This window comes from Phalacrocorax aristotelis, chromosome 11 (assembly GCF_949628215.1).
Source record: "Phalacrocorax aristotelis chromosome 11, bGulAri2.1, whole genome shotgun sequence".
In the NCBI taxonomy this organism is placed as follows: Eukaryota; Metazoa; Chordata; class Aves; order Suliformes; family Phalacrocoracidae; genus Phalacrocorax; species Phalacrocorax aristotelis.
Window position 1 is genome coordinate 10591013 of NC_134286.1, and position 20093 is coordinate 10611105.

The 20093-nt window shown below is 45.9% G+C and overlaps 1 protein-coding gene across 1 annotated transcript; it reads right to left on the bottom strand.

Annotated features, from left to right (window-relative positions):
* Positions 1-222: 222 nt before the first annotated feature.
* On the bottom strand, positions 223-4842 carry LOC142063286 (protein FAM162B-like). Its single transcript, XM_075106851.1, has 4 exons — positions 4515-4842; positions 2509-2614; positions 1042-1150; positions 223-380 (listed from the first exon to the last, which is right to left on the bottom strand). The coding sequence occupies exons 1-4, from the start codon at positions 4645-4647 to the stop codon at positions 273-275; spliced, it is 456 nt and encodes a 151-aa protein (XP_074962952.1). The 5' UTR covers positions 4648-4842; the 3' UTR covers positions 223-272.
* Positions 4843-20093: the final 15251 nt, after the last annotated feature.

The window sequence follows — 20093 nt, forward strand, 5'->3', positions numbered from 1 at the left end:
AGCAGCACCACGAAAAGCTGGTCCTGAGCTGGGGAGTCCTGCATCCGTCCTTGCCAACACTTTCTGTATTTCAGCAGAAGCCAGAGGCAACAGAAAGCAGCTGTTAGAGTTTCCATAGGAGTTTCCCAGGTTGTATGGAGTAGTTTTCAAGCAGTGAATTCTTTACCCACAGAGTTTCAGTAAAAAAGCTCCGAAGAATTAAATTAAGACAGGTACATATGCCACGTGTGCAAATCATTGATCTCCAGCTGTTAAAGTAAATCTGTTCCAAATCATTGTGGCTTCTCAATAGCTGCTTCCTCATCTTTCTCCACTTCAGCCCTCCATTTGGCCTTCTTTTCTATGTTCATCCTCAGCAGCGTGTGATCCTTTTTAGCAGCCTTGAAAAGAAATGGTGAAAATCATTGCATGCACACACTCCCACCACTAAATTTCCCCACATTTGCACTACTTGCTTTGACACCCCACTGTCCTTTTTGATACTTTGCAGTGACAGGAGTTAATGTATCTCCTTGTTTTACCAAATTTTCAACATTTGAGCTCTGATTAGCAGAAAAATTACATGGTAAATTGTTTACGGTTGCACTGGGATGTGCAAGTCAGGCTGAAGACCCTCCTTCCCCATCAGTGGGATGTGAAGAAGCAAGTGTCACAGCTCTTGGTGGCAATGGTGGCACACAGGCTAGAGAGCATGACCGCGGGAGCCTCATGGCCCCCAGGTGCAGGGCAGGACCAGGAGCCATTGACGTTGTCTGAGCTACTCCACAACCTTTGGACCGGCCTCTTGCTGAGATACCATGATACAGGGCATTGCACTGCATGGGTTTATGGCAAAGTGGGTCAGAAGGAATACATTAACCAGCAAGTTGTGCTTCCGCATGATAGACTGTCCTCCGGAGAATGGAGTGATATGGATCCTGTGCAAATATTGTTTATATGGACTTATTTTCAAACCCATATGTCACCCAGGTGCTTATTTACAAAGAAAGTATACACAGACCATACATTAAGTGGATCAGTTCACCCAGAAACAATACTCACTTCTTTGCCTGTGATTACCATGGCCAAACAGCCCAGCAAGGTCAGTGCAATCATGATGTAGCAAATCTTTATCCTGACGCTGTTCCTTGCTACGTCGAGGACCTCAGACCTGTGGAGGACAGAGCAGAGTTTCCATCCTGCAGCAGCATGTGTGAAATGAGATCATGGGGAGCTGGGTAATGAATCCTCAAGTCTTCCAGCAACTACCTGTTAATGTACAATGTGTTTCAGCCATCTCTTTCTGCAAGTGCTTAGAGGAGGACTCAAACCACACAGGTGGGGTGTTGCTACTCCCAAGAGCCATCATTAACAACAGGAATAACAAATCCTGCTCTCCTGCCTTCTTTTATTGCATGAGAGTGAACACATGAAAAATGACAAGGACAGGAAAGTATTTTAATCATGATAATGGAATTACGAGGGCCCCAGCTTTGGGTGTGGCAGGGCAGGGCATGGGGTGCTGCACAGACCAGGAGACACTGGGACCACGCCACCAGGGCCAGGCAACGCCACCCTCAGTGGAATAAAAGCACATGCATGACATTTTGGTTAAAAGCAATGGAGAGTTTTCACACAGCCAAGAGTCACAGCAAGTGGTGGCTCAGTCTGTGTCCACATCCCCATCCCAGCTGTGCATGGAGTTTTGCAGCCCTGTCCCTCTGGATTGTAGCCCCCTGCCAGGCAGCTGGCACCAGCCCCACAAGCATCTGCCTGCAGCGGGAGGCTGAGCCTGAGCCGGTGCGGACAGCTATGCTGTCCATCAGAGTTCTCTTCCCAAGCAGCTGAACTGCCACAGCCATTGCTGGGAAATCTCCACCACCTTCCATGAGCGACCCATGGCATTTATCTGACAATTCACACTTGCAAGAGACTGCATTGTGGCAGTGAGTCATTCAAGCAATCATATCCAGCCAGGGATTTACTTACACCTGCAAGGGGAAGGCCAGCTGGAGGAGCCCCCAGGATGTCACAAGTCAGGAAGCATTAGGTCTCCAACTCTGAGTGACAATCCTTTAACAAAATACCCCGACAAGGAAGTGAAACCACAGCCCAGATGTGAGCAACTTGGTGCAGATGTCTGTCACCAAAGCTGTGTGTGGTTTAAAAACTTCTTTTTAAAATGTATGCAGTATTATTAATTGCTACTCAGTAAAAACTAGTAAAGCATGCAAAAATCCAGAGTGGATGATATTTTAGCATGATGACTTCCGAGTTTGTCAAAAGACACTTCAGCTTAGCCTGAAACTTATAACTTAGGATATAATTTATAGTGAATCCAGTTCACTTCACAGGGCAGCAAGAAGTTCATGTTCACAAACATTCAGGTTACATTGGGCACCAGCAGCGGGCCCCGTCAGCATGGAGGAGCACTGACCCTTACCGTGTGAGCACAGTTCTGGGTAATGCAGACCGGGGTGTCAATCTGTAGATTCACAGCCAAAGCATCATTCAGACAGGTCTACTTACGATATGTGCTTGGGAATGTCCTCCTCCTTTTTAAAGCGTCCTGACCATATTAACACCTTTTTATCAAAATTTGTAGGCCTTCTGTCGATTTTGAAAGCTTTGTAATCTGTAAGAAATTTTTCAAAAGGAAACGATGAGCTAAGCTTACAGAAGGAAAGAGGAAAGAAGCTGTTGTTACAGGGGGAAATGGATTGGAAGTTGAGAATGGCACTTTCTATTCTGAAAGCCAAATGTGCTTTCTAATGTCAAAAGGACTCAGCAGCTGCTGTGAGACGCTATGTTACATTTGCAGCTTATTTAATTTTGCTTAATTTTTTTTTCTCCTTAATTTTAGGTACGTTTTAAACTAAAAATCTCTTCTAACCTTTGTGATTAAGGGGGGAGAGTGTATGGGCCTGAGGTCACCCAAGCCCACAATATGCTCTCACCCTGCTAGCATCTTGCTTTTAAATGGCCCAACTAGGGAGTTAAGCAAACTGCCAGCAGCACTAATAACTCCTCAACAGCATCTCCTTCTAAAAGCGATGATGTAGACACAAGGTCTGTTAAGATATAGCCCAGTGAGAGGCTGGCAGTCATTCTCACGCAAGCTGGGTACCGCGTTACTGTACTCTAATGATGATGCATCACACCCACCAGACTACCACGGCGATGACATTAGCATGCTGTCACTGTGACCACAATGAGAAAGGGACTCTGGCTCTTCTTGATGGAAGCAAGTCCAATGACAGGCCATGATGAGAGCAGTGGCAGGGAAACCCTGCAAAAATAGGGTAAGCAATGGCTAGCTCAAATCCTGGCTTTTACATTGCACACCTGTACAGGTGGTCATCACGAGGTAGCTGGGACTACTCACACACCCAGGTAAGCGCACCCAAGATGCTAGGTTACGGTGTCCTGGGCTTGCAAATGTGGGACTTGTGTTTAGAAATGCCCTGTGGGAGACCAGGACATGCAGGAAGGGGTAGACATGAAGACACCCCCAGTCTCTGTGTCCTGAACTCCCTGGCTGTTGCTGGACTGCTGGTGCTTGGCCAAAAGGAAATCACTGCTGCTACAGAACAGGCGACGGGGAGCATCAATTCCTGCCTGTATGGAGATCATGAAATTACATGAAGGACCTCGGCCCCAGGCCTGCTCATGCATGCCAGGACTTGTGAATGGCTGAAAAATCCCAGGTGTAAATCTTGGCACCCAGACCGCCAGGTAAATTTAATCTTCTGTTTCTCCTGTTTCTCTTACAGAATGCCAGTGAGACCTGGAGAGCTACATCTGAAATATCAGCAAGTGTCTGAATCAGATCTGCAGCAAGCAGTAGGATGAATCACTAAAAGGACAAGCTCCGTCCCAGGAAAGACAAGGGCAAAGCCCCATGCGGGAGACCCACAGCCATCCCACGGAAGCACAGGCAGCCCCGTGCAGCCCAGCCCCGCTAGGCTGAGGGGTTTGCAAAGGCACAGCCAAGGAGATGGTGGTACAGATTAAAAAGAGAAGCTATCTCCATGCCAGGGAGCTTGCCCATGTGGGAGCAGCCCATGCCTGCTGCCTACCAGGTAAGCCAGGGCACTGCCTGCCACAAGGACACGCAGCTGTGGATGTAATCTGGCAGGGAGCATTGCGGGGAGCAGAGGGGTGCAAGTCTGCCGCTTGCACCAGCCCTGAATGTCTGGGGAAGTGCACAGATCCTCCTCAGGAAACCTGGCAGCTGGGTACAAGGAGGAACATTTTTTTTCTTTTAATTAACATATTCCCTGATATAAGGTATCAGTTTGTATTTGCTGCCATAGGAAGGACTATTTAACACAAAAAACTTTATCCCTGTGCACTGTGCTAGTCAGTGCTCTCAATTTGCTCCATGTCTCGGGAGCATTTGTAACCCCAGGAGGTGCAGCAGTGCAGTAACACAGCCACAGACGAGAACAAGGGTCATTTTCTCGCCCTTTCCTGCAAATACCCTTTCCCTCCATGCAGCAGCATGAAACAGCGACCAAAGCCTTTCTACCCACCTGGATTAGCCGTCTGCAAAGCTGCATCCTGGGTGCCCTTTACTTTGTCACTGGCAGCTCTGGTGGGGTGCAGGACCGGCCGAGCCACCCGCCGCCACAGCCAGGGTCCGCGCCCCAGCAGCCTCCCCAGCATCCTGCACCAGCTGGCACTGGGCCACTGCCTTCCCACCGGCCTGGGACCACACAGCACGACCGGCAGGAGCCCAGGAGGCTGCTTCTAGGAGTTATCAATATAAACCTACTCCTTCCTGTAAGAAGGGAGTAGCATGCATTTCCACCCTGGCTGCTAACAGTTTTTGCTTGCGTCACGATGACTAGTTAAATTTATCGCCTGTGTTTACCAAAATGACACACCTTCTGAGCTAGGCGGGCAGAGATCGCTGCTGCAGCTCACACCCAGCCCGGGCTCTGCCCCAGGCTCTCCGTCCCAAGGCGCTGCTCAGGAGAGCAATGGGTATTTACACTATTTTCTCAGTCCTTACTATGGTAGGACTAAAATAGGACAGCATGCTGTATTTCCCCAAAGATGGACTTAGTGACTGCTAATTATCGCACCCAGTTAAGCTGTTAGAGTTCTTAATTGTTCTCAGCTAAAAAAGAATCTTGCAAATCAGTTGTGTTAAACAGACTTTTTGAAGAGGAACGGCGTTTCCCCTATCTCATAATAAATGTTGTTTGGTGGTAGGAAACTAAAGCTGATGTTTGTGGCTATAAATGCAGATGGGGAGTCCATCTCACACCCAGACTGCAAATTTTCCTGGCAAAGTAATGTATTTCAGGCATATTTCAGATTTAAATCAGTAAACTAAGAAATTATGTCAAAAACCTCAGGTGATGTAGTATTTGTCAGTCAGTAAAAATGTTATTGAAATGTAGCAGAACCTATAAAGTATTTGCCCTCTTTGCATTCAATCTCTATAAAGTCTGGATAGTGCTGGATGTTTTTCATAGCATCAGCTGGTCTAACCAGAGAATGAAACAAAACCAATGTTATTTTATCACTTTGACATTTCTCCTGCGTTTTGCACAAAATCCTTCCTGATGGGTCAGGAAATGGAAATGCAAAATACTTGTCTCATTTGGAGTAGTGGGGTATTTTACTCTCCTTAGACATACGAGGCTCTAAAGCTGATTTACAACTAGGGAAAAAAATTCCATTTGAAAGGAAAGAAGTGGTTGCCGAAAGGAAAAATTTCAGAACTATTTAGTAATACTACCAAATGCAATATTGCAGATAATCAAAGTGTGTCTAAAAGCAAGGGGAGGAACTGCAAAAGAATAGAGCTTGGGATGACAGCAAGGATAAGGGCTGAGAGGATGAAAGATGTGAGACAGATGCAGCTCCAGCTACTTGGCTCCTGGTCCCAAGGAAAAAATTCTACCATTTATAGACACACTTTATATTTTTTGAAAACATGAAGTTATTGATACTGAGGAAAGAAGAAACTCAGCAATGACAAATGTGTTTTTTCCTCTTTCATGAAAGCTCCACAATGCATCTGGACATAATGCAATGTGTTTAGCTTAATTTGCTTATAATTTAGTATAGAAAATCAGATCAATTTCCAGATTAGGAACCCATACAGAAAATAAATGGTGGTTTGAGCTTCCAGCTGCAAATGAGACCTGAAAACAAGCAGAAAGCAGTGAATGTGATTATGCTTGAAGAAGCAGAAGGGAAACCTGGTAAAGTCACTGAGGATATTTGCATCCTGCTCAGGATCTCCGTGGGGGGAGACGGGCATGAGGAAAAAGAAAGGTGCATTTATAGCATGAAGTTTACAGGGCTCAGCACCCCTAAGCATTCCCACAGGTCCCCTTTCTCACCTTGCAGAAATGCTGCTGAGTGGAAAAGAGGTACTGTACACCTGGGCATCCCTCACTCCCTATGCTGGGGCGCAGGGGATGGGGCATGCTGCCACGATGCTCACATCACACTGGGAGCAGCCCAGCCCCACAGGGGCTCTGGCTGCGCAGAGCATTTTCGCTTTAAAGGCACTCTACGAAACACTTACTGCAAAAGTGACTGTCTTTATGTTGTATGTGCCTAACGATTTAAAAAGAAAAAAAAAAAATAATTTTATCTCTTAGTTTCTCAAATGTGGAGGAAAAATCATGGGTTTTTCAGGCCTCCAGTGCAACCTAGGAGTTGCCAATTGTTTCCGCTAGGAGACACCCCAGCTAACAGCTGTATTATTCACATCTGCTGTGAGCAAAAAAAGCACTTCAGGGTTTATTATGCCAGCATTTAGAAGTGCAAAGACACAGAGGTCCTCATGAAACCACAAAGGCAGTTACTCGTTCCTGAATTTTACTTGTTTCTCTGGCACCATGAATACTTAATGCCGGGGTGAGTTTTACTGTAGTGCATGAAAGCAAATAAAAAGCTATATACACTGCTGCCTCAGGAAATGAAGCTTTCCCTCGTGCACTGTGGATCTCTCTTAGGCCCAGAGCATCTTGAATCCCCTCCTGAACAGCAGAGAGATGCAGAATGCTCTGGGACCAAGGTAGCGTTGTGTGCAGCCTGATGGCCTCAGTCCTCCTTAGGGATGTTTTGTGCCTAGCCCAGTACATGCACATCCCGCGCCCGCCCAGGTTACAGAACATCCCCATGAGGCTCATCCATTCACTCCCCTCACCAACCCATCGTTTGACACCCATCAGTGACTCATTAGCAGAGTACAACCATTATTTCATGACCATTAATCTCACAGACAGGGATTTTGTTGTATAGCAATAATAACTTGTTCAGAGATGCAGAATTAGCAAAACTAGGCTGAAAGCTAGTTTTCTAGCTTTTTTTAGCTTTAACTAGTTTTTCTAGTTTTCATCTTATCCTCCTCCCACATCCTTTTGCTAGGTGGAGAGCAGGACCCTAGCTCCTCAGCAAGCCCTGGACAGTACAGATAAAAACTCAAACACTGACTAGCTGTACAGATGACCCCAGGCTTCCCCTGGCCCTCGCTGCAAGGGGAGAGCACAGATCTGAAGGTTTTTGAGTTACGAAGCAGCAGGCAGGCTCAGAGAGAGCAGAGGATGGTTTGCAGCTGTGGTGGTGGTGCAGACTCTTGACATTGTGGTTTTCTGTGTGAGAGCGATATGTAGTTGTAACACTGCACACTGGTACCAATGCTGAAGATGGAAAACTAAACGCAGAACCTCACAGGACACCATCCCAGTTCTGCATCATAGAATCATTAAGACTGGAAAAGACCTCTAAAGATCATCAAGTGCAACCGTCAACCCAACACTACCATGTCTCCTGCCATTCGAGGTGCGGCCTCACCAGTGCTGAGTACAGGGGCACGATCTTCAACACCCTTTCTGCCACCTCAGACTCTGCTCTTGCAGCCACCTCCACAGCAAGGACTAGTCATCCTCCCCTCCATAAACGTACACAAAAATCGTTGTGGAACTGGAACTGGAAGGCCACAATATAAAATCCATTGCTCTCTGCTTTCTGACTGACTTCAGACTGTCATTCTCAGTGCCTTCGTTCTGATTACTGTCAGCCTAATACAGCAACAAGAAACTTGGACTCAGGTTCTCTTCACCTGTTCTTTTTCTGCTTTCAGCAGCCACAGGAATGAAGGAGTTTACTCCTCCAGAAGCCCCTGGTTCATGCACATCTCTTTACATCTCCTGGTTAATTTTCATAAGATTGACAACAATTTTTTTAGTCATATACACAAAAGAATTCATAGAAGTATTCAACCAAGAAAAGTATTACTCTGTAAAGCTGTTTTCATGTGCAATGTCCTTAAAACCAAATGACTTACCATCAGGCTCTGTTTTGCATGCCATGCAAAATTTTTACATGAGGGCTGCAATGAGGAGCAGAAGATAAGCTTATCTTAAAATTCTTTGCCTTCCTCCCATCTAATTAAATATGCAGTAGAGCTCTGTCTTGTTTCCTAGATGAGATAAACAAGCAATCCTGGATGGACTCTTTGCTTATGAAATTCTAAGTGAGTCAGGAAATATTCCTCCACAAAACTGTGTATTCTCCAGCAGCTGCAATTTAACACAGCAAGAGCAATGAATTGCATTGAAATGTCTCACTCACCCGCAGCAGACTCCCAGCCTGAGAGCCTGTCCTGCCTCTTCAGGGTCCCCAGGGAACAGCACTGCCAGGGCTTTAGTTGTCCCCAGGTGAGTCACATCCACCCTAAGGAAACTCAAATGCAAATCCCAAGAAACTAAAAGCTCCTTAACTATTTCTCACCATGGCCAAGTCAAATCAAGGGAACAGTCACAGCACCTTATAGCAAAACCTGATTCAGAGGGTTTGTAAAGAGCTCTGAAAACAAGCACCAGCATGAGGCTTCAATTACTTCAGGACACTTGGATTCATTTTTTATAATCTTGAGTATTATCAATAAAACAAGGCATCTGCTAAAAGAGAACAGTGACAATGAAGGAGTCTCTCCCCTCCTTCTGTATTAAACTTCAGCTTTGCATTAAAAAAAAGTAGAATCAGGATTCCTCTATCCAGTTACTGAAAAGTCATACTTTTCAGTATACTGGATACTGAAATGCAAGTATCCAGTTACTTGCATTTTCTAGCAATATTGTGCCTATTCCTCCAAATTTGATAGTATCACTGCCATTTGAAAAATCTTGCATAGCAACCATAAACAAGACACAAAGTCACACTACTTAAAAAAAAAAAACAAAACACCAAAACCCACAAAACAAAAAAAAACCAAACCCACAAACTCCACTGACTGGTAAATCTTGCCTAATTTATACCATATGAGCCGTCTGGCATTAGTCTTTTAATAGGGAAAGGTAATTAACCTAACACACTTGGTATTTTCTACAGCAGCAGCAGTCATTTCTCCCAGCAGGGGGATGTGAAAAAGATCTGAGCTCTAGTCTGTGTCTGCCACTAACACAAAAGCAAGCAGGATTTGGCCCTGAGTGCGTCAGGTTTCAGCAGAAGTGCTCAACATTGCAAGGATAAGGATCTCTAAACAATTCTTATCTAGGAAGATCCATCTTCTCTGCCATTAAACACATTTATTCTTAAGGGACTTCAACCCCAATTAACAGCCTAGGTGTTTTGCTGCTTAAGGTGTTTTCAACTCTGGAACAGCGTGAGAATCCACTCCTACCTCTCCTGAGGGTGATGGAAATGCCTACAGACAAGGGGCACTGCTATACCCAAGCTGGCCCATAAACCACACTTTATTCTTTCCCTTCCACCGGCTCCAGGTCTTTAGCTAAGATGCAATAGAATATTTGTTGGAAACAGGAATGCAGTTATGAATTTTATTAATAGGAGCTAAATTCAGTGCAGCTTGTGAGCTGGACTTATTGTTGCTAACCTCTGCAAACAAATACTAAAAAGGGACTTGGGATGGTTCTGACATGCCCTGGGTACAAAGTGCAGGGTTTATAACAGCTGGTGTCAGAAAGACAAAGCTCATGGCAGCAAATCAAGAGTTACTCATTGCTCTGGGAAAGCCCCGGTATAACCTTTCCCAGGGTTTGGGATGATCATACAGAGGCAATGAAATGGCACGTCACCTCCAGCACAGGGTGACTCAGCACACATAGCAGCCGCCTACTGATGAGCTGAAACATGGGGCAGCTGCTTAAGTCCAGCTGCATCACGGAAGAGCAGCCAGATGCCAGCAGCAAAGATCCCAGGACCCACAGGAAAACCTCCAAGGTGTTCAGGATGTTGTGATGAAATTGGCTTTTACAGCCAAGGAAATTAATGTGTCAATGAGCTTTGCACCAAGCCTCTGACTTCTGGAATAACGCACAACTGGACCGTAGAACAAAAATGTGCAAAATCCTGAAAGGAAAACAAAACCATCAGAACCCTAACAATTTACATTTGACTCAAGAGTTTGGAGAACCATTTAATTTAAACCTTTTCTACACCTGTTTCCCCAGCTGAGCCTGAGAAACAGACTGACAAGGACAGACTTGTTCACTTGTCATATAATGATTTTCTTTCCTGAGAAAAATGGCATTGTCTTCAAAAACAGATGCCTTTAGAAATTTTTCAGTCTGTTAGTCAATAGTTTAGGGAAAAAAGAAACCTAATTTAAAAAGATCGAACCATTCTTTGTGGAAATGTCTTTTCCCCACACTTGTTTTAATATAAGGATTACTTACATTTTTTTCAGCTCCTGCAGTGAAGTCATGTACCATCGATCAGGCCAATAAACCTGCTGAGGTTGTTACGAGCCCCTGCACTGTGGGGTCAAACTTCCCCTTTCAGTGACTGGCTGAACACATATGCAATCAATACAAGAGCGAATGCATCCCGGCTAACACAGGGGGAGGCACTACTCTGGGGACAGTTTGTCCCGGCAATGCACACCACAGTAGGCCATAAGGGGGCCAGGTGCCTCCTCAAATTTATGAACTGTGTCTTAACAATCCCTCTAAAGAGACCATAAAATTCTTCCAAACGCTCCCGGGTGAGACACAGCCTACCTATAGGATGAGATTTACTCCCAGCAGCTTATATGTGACAAAAGGGACCATCAGGGAAACACATCTAAAAGATGCACAGTCCCCCAAGTGCAGCATGGAGAGGGCAGGAGAGTGAAAATCTCCTGTCACACAGGGCTTTGCATGGTGGTCCAGGGGCTTTGGTGAAACAGTGTTGTCTTGGTGCTTTGTTCAAACCACTGGCTACATGTGCCTGCACTCTTAGACTGGCTCATGCATGTTGCTGTAGGGGTTAGACTTGAGCTGGTGATGCCTCCGATCCTTGGTTGTACAGTGCCTCACACAAGGGACTCCCAGGCAGTTACTGGCACTCCTATGTAGTATGGTAAAGAAATAATGAGGAGGGAATTGAGAGAGTCATCATGAGAAGATATGAAATTATTATAGGAGGGCAGGAGCTGCAGAAAAAGAAATTACATCCTACATAAACAGGACTTTAATTCTTCGACAGTAACACAAAGCTGTCCTGCATTTTCTGGACTATGCATGTAATGGAAATGCATGCACAAAGCCACTGCGATGAGCTGTCTTACTGAAAGAGGAATTCAGTCAAGAATAGAGTTTATAATAGATTATAACAGATTGTTAGGTCTCCAGTCTGCTACCTGCATTAGGTGGGCAGCTCTCATTTTCTTAGACTTCTGTAAAATATGTCCCACAGGTACAAACACTAGGCTAAGAAAACTGGAGATTCTTCAAAAAAGGGTAAGCCGGAGAAGGAAGCAGCTAAAGTGGGGATGGTGTCATCAAGTTCACACAAAGGTTGGTGAGAAGATCTGGATGACCTCAAGGGCTTGTGTTGTAGAAATGGGACAAAAAGCACACGTGTAAGGTCGTCTCTTTGAGGCTAAGGATGAGTATTTCTACCTGCATTTGTTTAACATAGGGTGACTCCAGGCTGCCAAGCAGATGCTGCCATGGAAAATGCAGATGAAATTCTAAGATGTACAGGCAAAGTCATTCCAGTAGAGAGAGGGCAGCTTTAGTATTCTCATATAAGATGTCTGGAATAGCCTGCGCTGCTCTGGTTACTCAGGAAAGTTACTCAAGAAGAAAAGGAATAAAAGAAGAAATGAGAGGAATATGTCTTTTCCTTGGCCAACAAATTACAAATGGTGAGGGATCATGGTAGATATCTCTCTGAGAAACTCAATGCCATAGAAGAAGGGTACTCAGATAAGCTAAATCACAGCACTGATACCTGAACAAAATGTATAAGTTGCTCATGATGGATGCCAAGGGCTGCACCTTTCCTGGTGTTGTTCCTTGTACCTTCCAGCCAAGAGGCAGGGGCTGTCTCCATCCTCACATTAGCTAATGAAGCAGAAGTGGTAACACAAACAACCAGGCCACATGGCTCACCAGGCTCCTGCAGCACTCCTGGGAGGTTTAACTTTGGGCCATAACTGCACAGTCATTAGTGCTTACAAAGCAAGTTTCCAGGGAAGCGAAGTTACACACCGAGGAAATAATAAGCAGCAATGTAATCAGATGTGAGAGGGAGATCATTTCGTTACCTGAACCAGGCCTCATTATTCACCATTTCCCTGACAAGAGCTGATAAATGCAGGCTAATGAATCTTAGCACTCCGGATGAGCAGAAGGAGTGCTGGCTCAGTGCTGCCACATGCAAAGCAGGACCAGAGAATCCAACTTTCAGCTAAAAGTCCAAAAGGTAAAATATGAACTCATCCATTGCAGCACTGCGGTGAGATGAGAGAGGAGTTTTACCCACTGCTGGTTTGATCTTACAAAGTAACCCTGGCTGTGGGAACACTGTGGCTTCAGTCTGGCCCAGAGGAGTGAACTGAACTCCAAACATCCCAAAAACAGGGGATCTGCCATGTGGTCTGCATACACTGGTGATAGGTGTAAGGGCCAGAGTTGGCTCTTTAGGGAAAGCCTTCCAGGACCAACAGTATCAGATGGAGACTTCCCAGACTGTCCTGACAGTGAAATATTATCCTCAGCCTGGTCATGACACAAGGAAGACATCAACAGAGAAACAGACAACGGCATCAACATGGAAAAAACACATTAGCAGGATCTTTGCCCACTTCTGTGGCAATTCTGTTTCATCAACACAGTTCTCCATTGGCTACTGTGGCCATTCCTCCCTTTAAAAAAACCAGGGAAACAGCAAATACACCATTGACTGTACACAATTAAAAAAAAAAAACAACCCACAATCAAAAAAACCCCAAGCAATGCTAAAGGAACCATTAGAAAAGGGGATAAAAACTCTTCAACATAAATGAGTTCTGGGTTGCAAAGACAACCTCTGTTTTTTCTATACTTTCTGCATACTTCACAATCAATGTGGCCCCCAAATTTCATACGAAGAAGCAGAACATTTGGCAAGGCTCCTCTGGAAGAAGTTTAGACACTAACAGCCAACGTAAGATGAAAACCTATTCAGAGCGGAACATGCATGTCCTGACATTATGGGGAAATGCTGCCCTCATCTGTCTTCCAGTGACAGGTTTTATTTTCCTGCCTACCATCTCTAAACCACTCATCAGTTCCAGAAGGAAAAGGTGACTCTATTGCTGCAACCGACTCCAAAGTCTGTGCCCAGACCTCCACTGCACTGGAGCCATTACGCAATGCTGCTGTTGGTAACTGGAGTCAACATGACCATGTTGCTGCAATGAAGTTTAAATGTAGAAATATCTCGATTCTCTGTACTGGGGATAGCGTCTTGGCCCAAAAGAGGAAAATGGCTTATACATTCTTTATAAAACTAAAACCAACCCAAGAGAAAGATAATCCCCAATGGCAGGTGAGTGGGAGTAATGAGAGGCAGCACTGGGGTTCAGCGAGAGCAGAGAAACCCCTGCTCCCGCAATGATTTGCACCCTAGTGCCCTGGGCAGTGATTTGGGATTGGGAAACTGGAAGCCCAGCCTGTCACAGAAAACCACAGGGAACAAGGCCTCTTTCACCTACATTGGTAAAAATCTAGGAGACACACATAACACAGAGTGGAGCACATTTCAGGCACCATCAGTAGTCCTCAGGAAGGTGAAATGAAGGAGAAATTCAACAGGAATTCTTATTTCATAAAAGTATAAACTTTGAAGCTGGAAAATTTCATCTAGTAAATGAACTACAGCACTAGCCTGTTCTATATGGGTTTGGGGTGCAGAAGGATCATCTGTTAAAGCTCTGTAAGACAGTGCCACTAACCAGCCAAGGTCCTCAGAAAGCACTCTGGCTGATGAAAGTGCAGATCGCAGTATGTACCTGTTAGTGTTTGCAGAGTTCCAGACAAGCATGGCTCTCAGAGCAGATGGATATGCTTCTCTATCAAGGCCTGTGTAGTTTAGTTCTTTTAATGAAGTTATCCCTGCTGAAACTCCAAGAGATGAGCTGGGAAGTCCAATTCTGCTGGTTGACAGTTTACTGACATTTCTCCTTAGAAACACAGAATGATAGAATCATTAAGATTTGAAAAGACCTCTAGGATCACCAAGTCCAACTGTTTACCCAACACTACCATGCTTCCTAAACCATGCCCTGAAGTGCCACCTCTACACGTCTTTTAAATACCCCCAGGGATGGGGACTCCACCACCTCTCTGTGCAGCCTGTTCCAGTGCCTGACCACTCTTTCCCTAAAGAATTTTTTCCTAATATCCAATCTAAACCTCCCCTGATGCAGCTTGAGGCCACTTCCTCTCATCCTATCGCTTGTTACTTGGGAGAAGAGACCAACACCCACCTCACTACAGCCTCCTCTCAGGTAGTTGTAGAGAGCGATAAGCAATAAGGTCTCCCCTCAGCCTCCTCTTCTCCAGGCTAAACGCTCCCGGTTCCTTCAGCCGCTCCTCATCACACCTGCTCTCCAGACCCTTCCCCAGCATCGCTGCCCTTCTCTGGACACACTCCAGCACCTCAATGTCCTTCTTGTCCTGAGGGGCCCAAAACTGAACACAATATTCAAGGTGCGGCCTCACCAGTGCCGAGCACAGGGGCACGATCCCTGCCCTGCTCCTGCTGGCCACACCAGGGCTGACACAAGCCCGGGGGCTGGTGGCCTCCTTGGCCACCTGGGCACTGCTGGCTCATGCTCAGCCGGCTGTCAGCCAGCACCCCCAGGGCCTTCTCTGCCGGGCACCTCTCCAGCCACTCTGCCAGAGGCCTGGAGTGTTGTGTTAGGTTGTTGTGACCAAAGTGCAGGACTTGGCACTTGGCCTTGCTAAACCTCACACAATTGGCCTCGGCCCATCGATCCAGCCTGTCCAGGTCCCTCTGCAGAGCCTTCCTGCCCTCAAGCAGATCAACACTCCTGCCCAACTTGGTGTCATCTGCAAACTTACTGAGGGTGCACTCGATCCCCTCATCCAGATCGTTGATAAAGTTATTAAACAAGACTGGCCCCAACAATGAGCCTTGGGCAACCCCGCTCGTGACCGGCCGCCAACTGGATCCAGCTCCCTTCACCACAACTCTCTGGGCTCGGCCATCCAGCCAGTTTTTTACCCAGCAAAGAGTACACCTGTCTGAGCCATGAGGATGCTGTGGGAGCCAGTGTCAAAGGCTTTACTGAAGTCCAGGCAGACAACATCCATAGCCTTTCCTTCACCCACTAGGCGGGTCACCCTCTCATAGAAGGAGATCAGGTTGCTCAGGCAGCACCTGCCTTTTGTGAAGCCGTGCTGGCTGGGCCTGATCCCCTGGTTGTCCTGCACGTGCCTGGTGAGCTCACTCAAGATGAACCACCCCATAATCTTCCCCGGGACCGAGGTCAGGCTGACTGGCCTGTAGTTCCCCAGACCTTCCTTCCGGCCCTTCTTGTAGATGGGCAACCCGTCGGCAAGCCTGCAGTTATCTGGGACCTCCCCTGTTAACCAGGACTGCTGGTAAATGATGGAGAGTGGTTTGGCGAGCTCCTCCACCAGCCCCCTCATTACTCTCGGGTGGATCCCATCCGGCCCCATAGACTTGTGAGTGTCCAGGTGCAGCTGCAGGTCGTAAACTGCTTCCTCTTGGATTATGAGTGGTTTATTCTGTGATCCATCCCTGTCTTCCAGCTCAAGGGGGCTGAGTGTACTGGGGATAACTGGTCTGACTATTAAAGACTGAGGCAAAGAAGGTATTTAATATCTCAGCCTTTTCTTAATCCTCAGTTGCAATGTTCCCTCCACGTCCAATAGAAGATGGAAATTCTCTTTGATTCTCTTTTTGTTGTTAATATATTTGTAAAAACATTTTTTGTTAACCATTTCCCCCTAGACTCCCATTTCTTTTGATTTTATTTCATAAATCCTGGATTTAATCAAAGTCCGAGTCTCCAAAATTGAATGTACAACTGCCCAACATCTTAATGACTAGAACATCATCCCAGCACAAGCAGACAGATCTCGTTTGATGGCACCAAACTGACTCTCTGGAGGCTCGGGCAAAGGGTTACAATCAGCCCCAGGGTTTGGGTTCCAGCAGCATGATTTCAGCTGTCCCAAAGCAGCTTGGTCAGCTCTCACCCAGCCAAAACCTGGAGCCAGCCACAGGCACCACGCAGCCATAAGCTTTGTGCAGCCTTGCAGCTAGGCGACAAGAACAATGCTGGATGCTGCCTGCCCCATGAGCTCCACACCGTAATATCCAGGCTCTTGTGTCCCTGTCCAAGGGGAGCAAGCTGGCCAAAGCTTGCAAGATACATTTTGACCTATGCAGTAATGCTGATTAGGATGTTTTTGGCAGGCTTGTTGAAAAAAACTCAAATTAATTCTATATCTAATTGCTATCTAGTTTCCTAGAAGAAAAACTTCAAAACAATAATCCCTCACTGATTTTCATGGAAACATCTATCCCAAATGATCATTTCCAAGATTCCAGAAGAAGCACTGCACTCAGGACTGCCCAGCCTCGGACCCTCCAGGATACCTCCAGCAACTCACTCTCCCGCTAGCTTCTCCCAGGTCACCAATTCCAGAGTCTGGCCGATGCCTCAGCAATCAGTGTCCCTCTCTACAGCCTTTCTACCTGGCACCTTAATTTGATCTGTAATTTCATAGAATCATTAAGGTTGGAAAAGACCTCTAGGATCATCAGGTCCAACCGTCAACCCAACACTTGCCCTGAAGTGCCACCTCTACACGTCTTTTAAATACCCCCAGGGATGGTGACTCCACCACCTCTCTGCGCAGCGTGTTCCAGTGCCTGACCACTCTTTCCCTTAAGAAATTTTTCCTAATATCCAATCTGAACCCCCCCTGGTGCAGCTTGAGGCCATTTCCGCTCATCCTATCGCTTGTTACTTGGGAGAAGAGACCAACACCCACCTCACTACAGCCTCCTTTCAGGTAGTTGCAGAGAGCGATAAGGTCTCCCCTCAGCCTCTTCTCCAGTCTGAACACCCCTAGCTCCCTCAGCTGCTCCTCATAACACTTGCTCTCCAGACCAGCTTGCTCTCTTCACCAGCTTCATTGCCCTTCTCTGGACACGCTCCAGCTGCTATATCTGAACAGGTGGAATACGGCAGATTCTTCATTATTTTAGACTTTGTCAAACAATCAATATTAATTCACAATACTCTATATATTTCTAGACTTTTCCCCTAAGCATTCCTCTTTCTCTGATCAACAGCTGCACCAGATACATCACTATATTACTCCTTCCCGCATTTCTGTCTGCCTTCCCAGTCTGCCCTGTGTATATGACCGGAGTTTGGTCCTTTTGGCTCTTACTTAGTGTCTGCTTACTTGTTTCCTCCTTTGCTTTCAAAGTACTTGAACAATATTCAGGAAAGTAAAACTGAGGACTAAAATTCCTGGTGGTCATTTACTTGAATTTAATCATCCTGGTCATTTAACACCTGGGGAAATTCTACCTGTCTTCATGCTGGTAGTGTTTTATTAACATATATGTGTGGTTACAAGCTGCCTTGCAGACTATTTTTTTTTGAGGCTGTGAGAGGGGATCTACCTTTTCAGAGCACTGAAGCAAGTAGATCTGCTGCACCATGCACCATCAGTGCAATTGCACCCAGCTCCTACCGTAACTGCAGTGCTCCGGCCAGCCGGAGACTCCCCAGTGCTGGGGCAGGAGAACTCACCGCCTCCCAGCGGTTGTCCCCACCAGCTGGGTGCTCCTAGCAGGGTCAGAGCCTCCTCTGTGCCGAGCCCTCACTTTCAAAGAGGATCACTGCATTTCTCATCACCAGGACATGGTGTTTTTCTCACGGCTGTGGGAATTCTCAGAGGATTGAAGAACCACATGGGAGGTCACAGCATTTCAGGGAGTTACAAAATGGGGTTGCATATTTGCATACGTGTCCTGCCCCTTGCTGGAGAGCATCCCATGCCCGACAGCCGTGGTGGCAGTGGCTCTTGGCCAAGGCTTGGCTCAGCGACTGAGTGTGCTCCACGATGCAAAGGAACATGTATAAATTTATATATGTTCCATAAATAGTGACAGAAAGGGAAGAGCCCTGCATGCCTTTTTTTTTTCCCTTTTCTTCTCTGCATCCAATTTTGGTGGTGGTGGTGAACAGTAGCTCTCTGCTTTCTTGCAAAATCCATGATGCACCTTCTAAAATGAGTTATCTTTCTTTACCTTATTTTTATTAACACTCGTGGAGAACAGTTATCCTCCCTGGGGAGGGAAGCTGGTGTCACTGGTGCTTGCTGAGTGTTTCATATTGTGGAGCTCAGGCTGACCACAGCAAAGCCAGTCATGCTTTCCCTGCTTTTTGGTTATAGTAAGAAAGTCTGCACCAGAAGACGTTCTGCTTTCCTGAGTGCTTGAAGAGAAGTGGTGAAAGCCTGGAACCCAGGAGATTGTGCACTACAGGGACAGGTCCAGATGAAGCTGCGTTCAGGCTCTGTTGAACATGTATGTTTGCATCTGGTGGATCATGCACAAGAGAGAAAATCCAATAGGTTTCTCTTGGCAGCAATCTTCATTTTGTTGTAAATAAGTTAAAGTTTGCAAATGTGAATCACATAGTTCAAGTCTTGCTCTCCAGGACGGCTGTATGAGATCAAACCAAATGTCCAGTCCAGGCCAGCATTTTGTCTCTGACACCAGGCTGGCATCGACACCCAGGGAAGAGCGTAAGTGCAGTAGAAGCATTACAGACCTGCTTTCCTAGTATTTTCGCCATTTCCTGAAGCAGAGGTAGTGTCTTGTTGATGAGTGGTTTTTTCATTAGTTTTTCTGAATGATTTTTGAAGCCATGCAACCATTTAGTATTAACCCTTCTTGGCAAGGAGCTCCACAGCTGGACTGAGCATTGGACAAAACATTCCTCCTTTCACTTTAAAGCTGCCACCTGATAAGTCCCAGTCTCTTCTCTGGTTCTGAAAATATTAGAAATAGTGAATGGCCATTTCTTAGTCCCTTTCATCACTCATCTCACAATTTCCATATGTGGCTATTGGCTCTGCTCTCCAGCCCTGATTTTTGCAAAGCACAATCCTTGTTCCTTTTACTTGCTTGCTGAGCAGAGCCTATTCTAACACTCAAGCTGTCTTTTGGCCCTTTCTCTGTACCTCTTCAGTTCTGCTCTGCCTTTTGGGCTGGGGGACCTGCACATCATACTCATCTGATTTCTATGGCTCTAGCCTTTAGCGGATCTGCTAAATGATCCTGGGACAAAAACTATGAGCACGGTTTATTTCTTGTTTTTTAAACAAATCATTACACCAAACCACTTTAGAGTAAGGCCATTATCTTACTTAATAATAATGATAATAATAATAATAAATGTTATATTATAATAATAATAATAATAATAATAATAATAATAATATAAAATGTTACTTATAATTATTCTTGCATAGCAATAAGCTCAACAGTATTGCTAACCAGGCACCAGGACCATAACTGGAGAGGTGTTGGAAACAAGGATCTCTGAAATTGGATCTGGCCAAAAGACTCAACATGAAATTGCAGCTGCTATCAGCATGAGCTGATGAACTAGGTCAAGTTAGCGGTGGAGGAAAACCTGTCCCCACATACAGTTCAGATCACACACATAGTCCATTTCCCCCTGCATCCCCACTGGGGCAGGAGAGAGGATGAGGAGGACCAGAGCCAGGAGTGGGTCTTCTGCCCTGTACATGCTCTAGATCAGACCAGAGGTTTAGCTGCAAAGT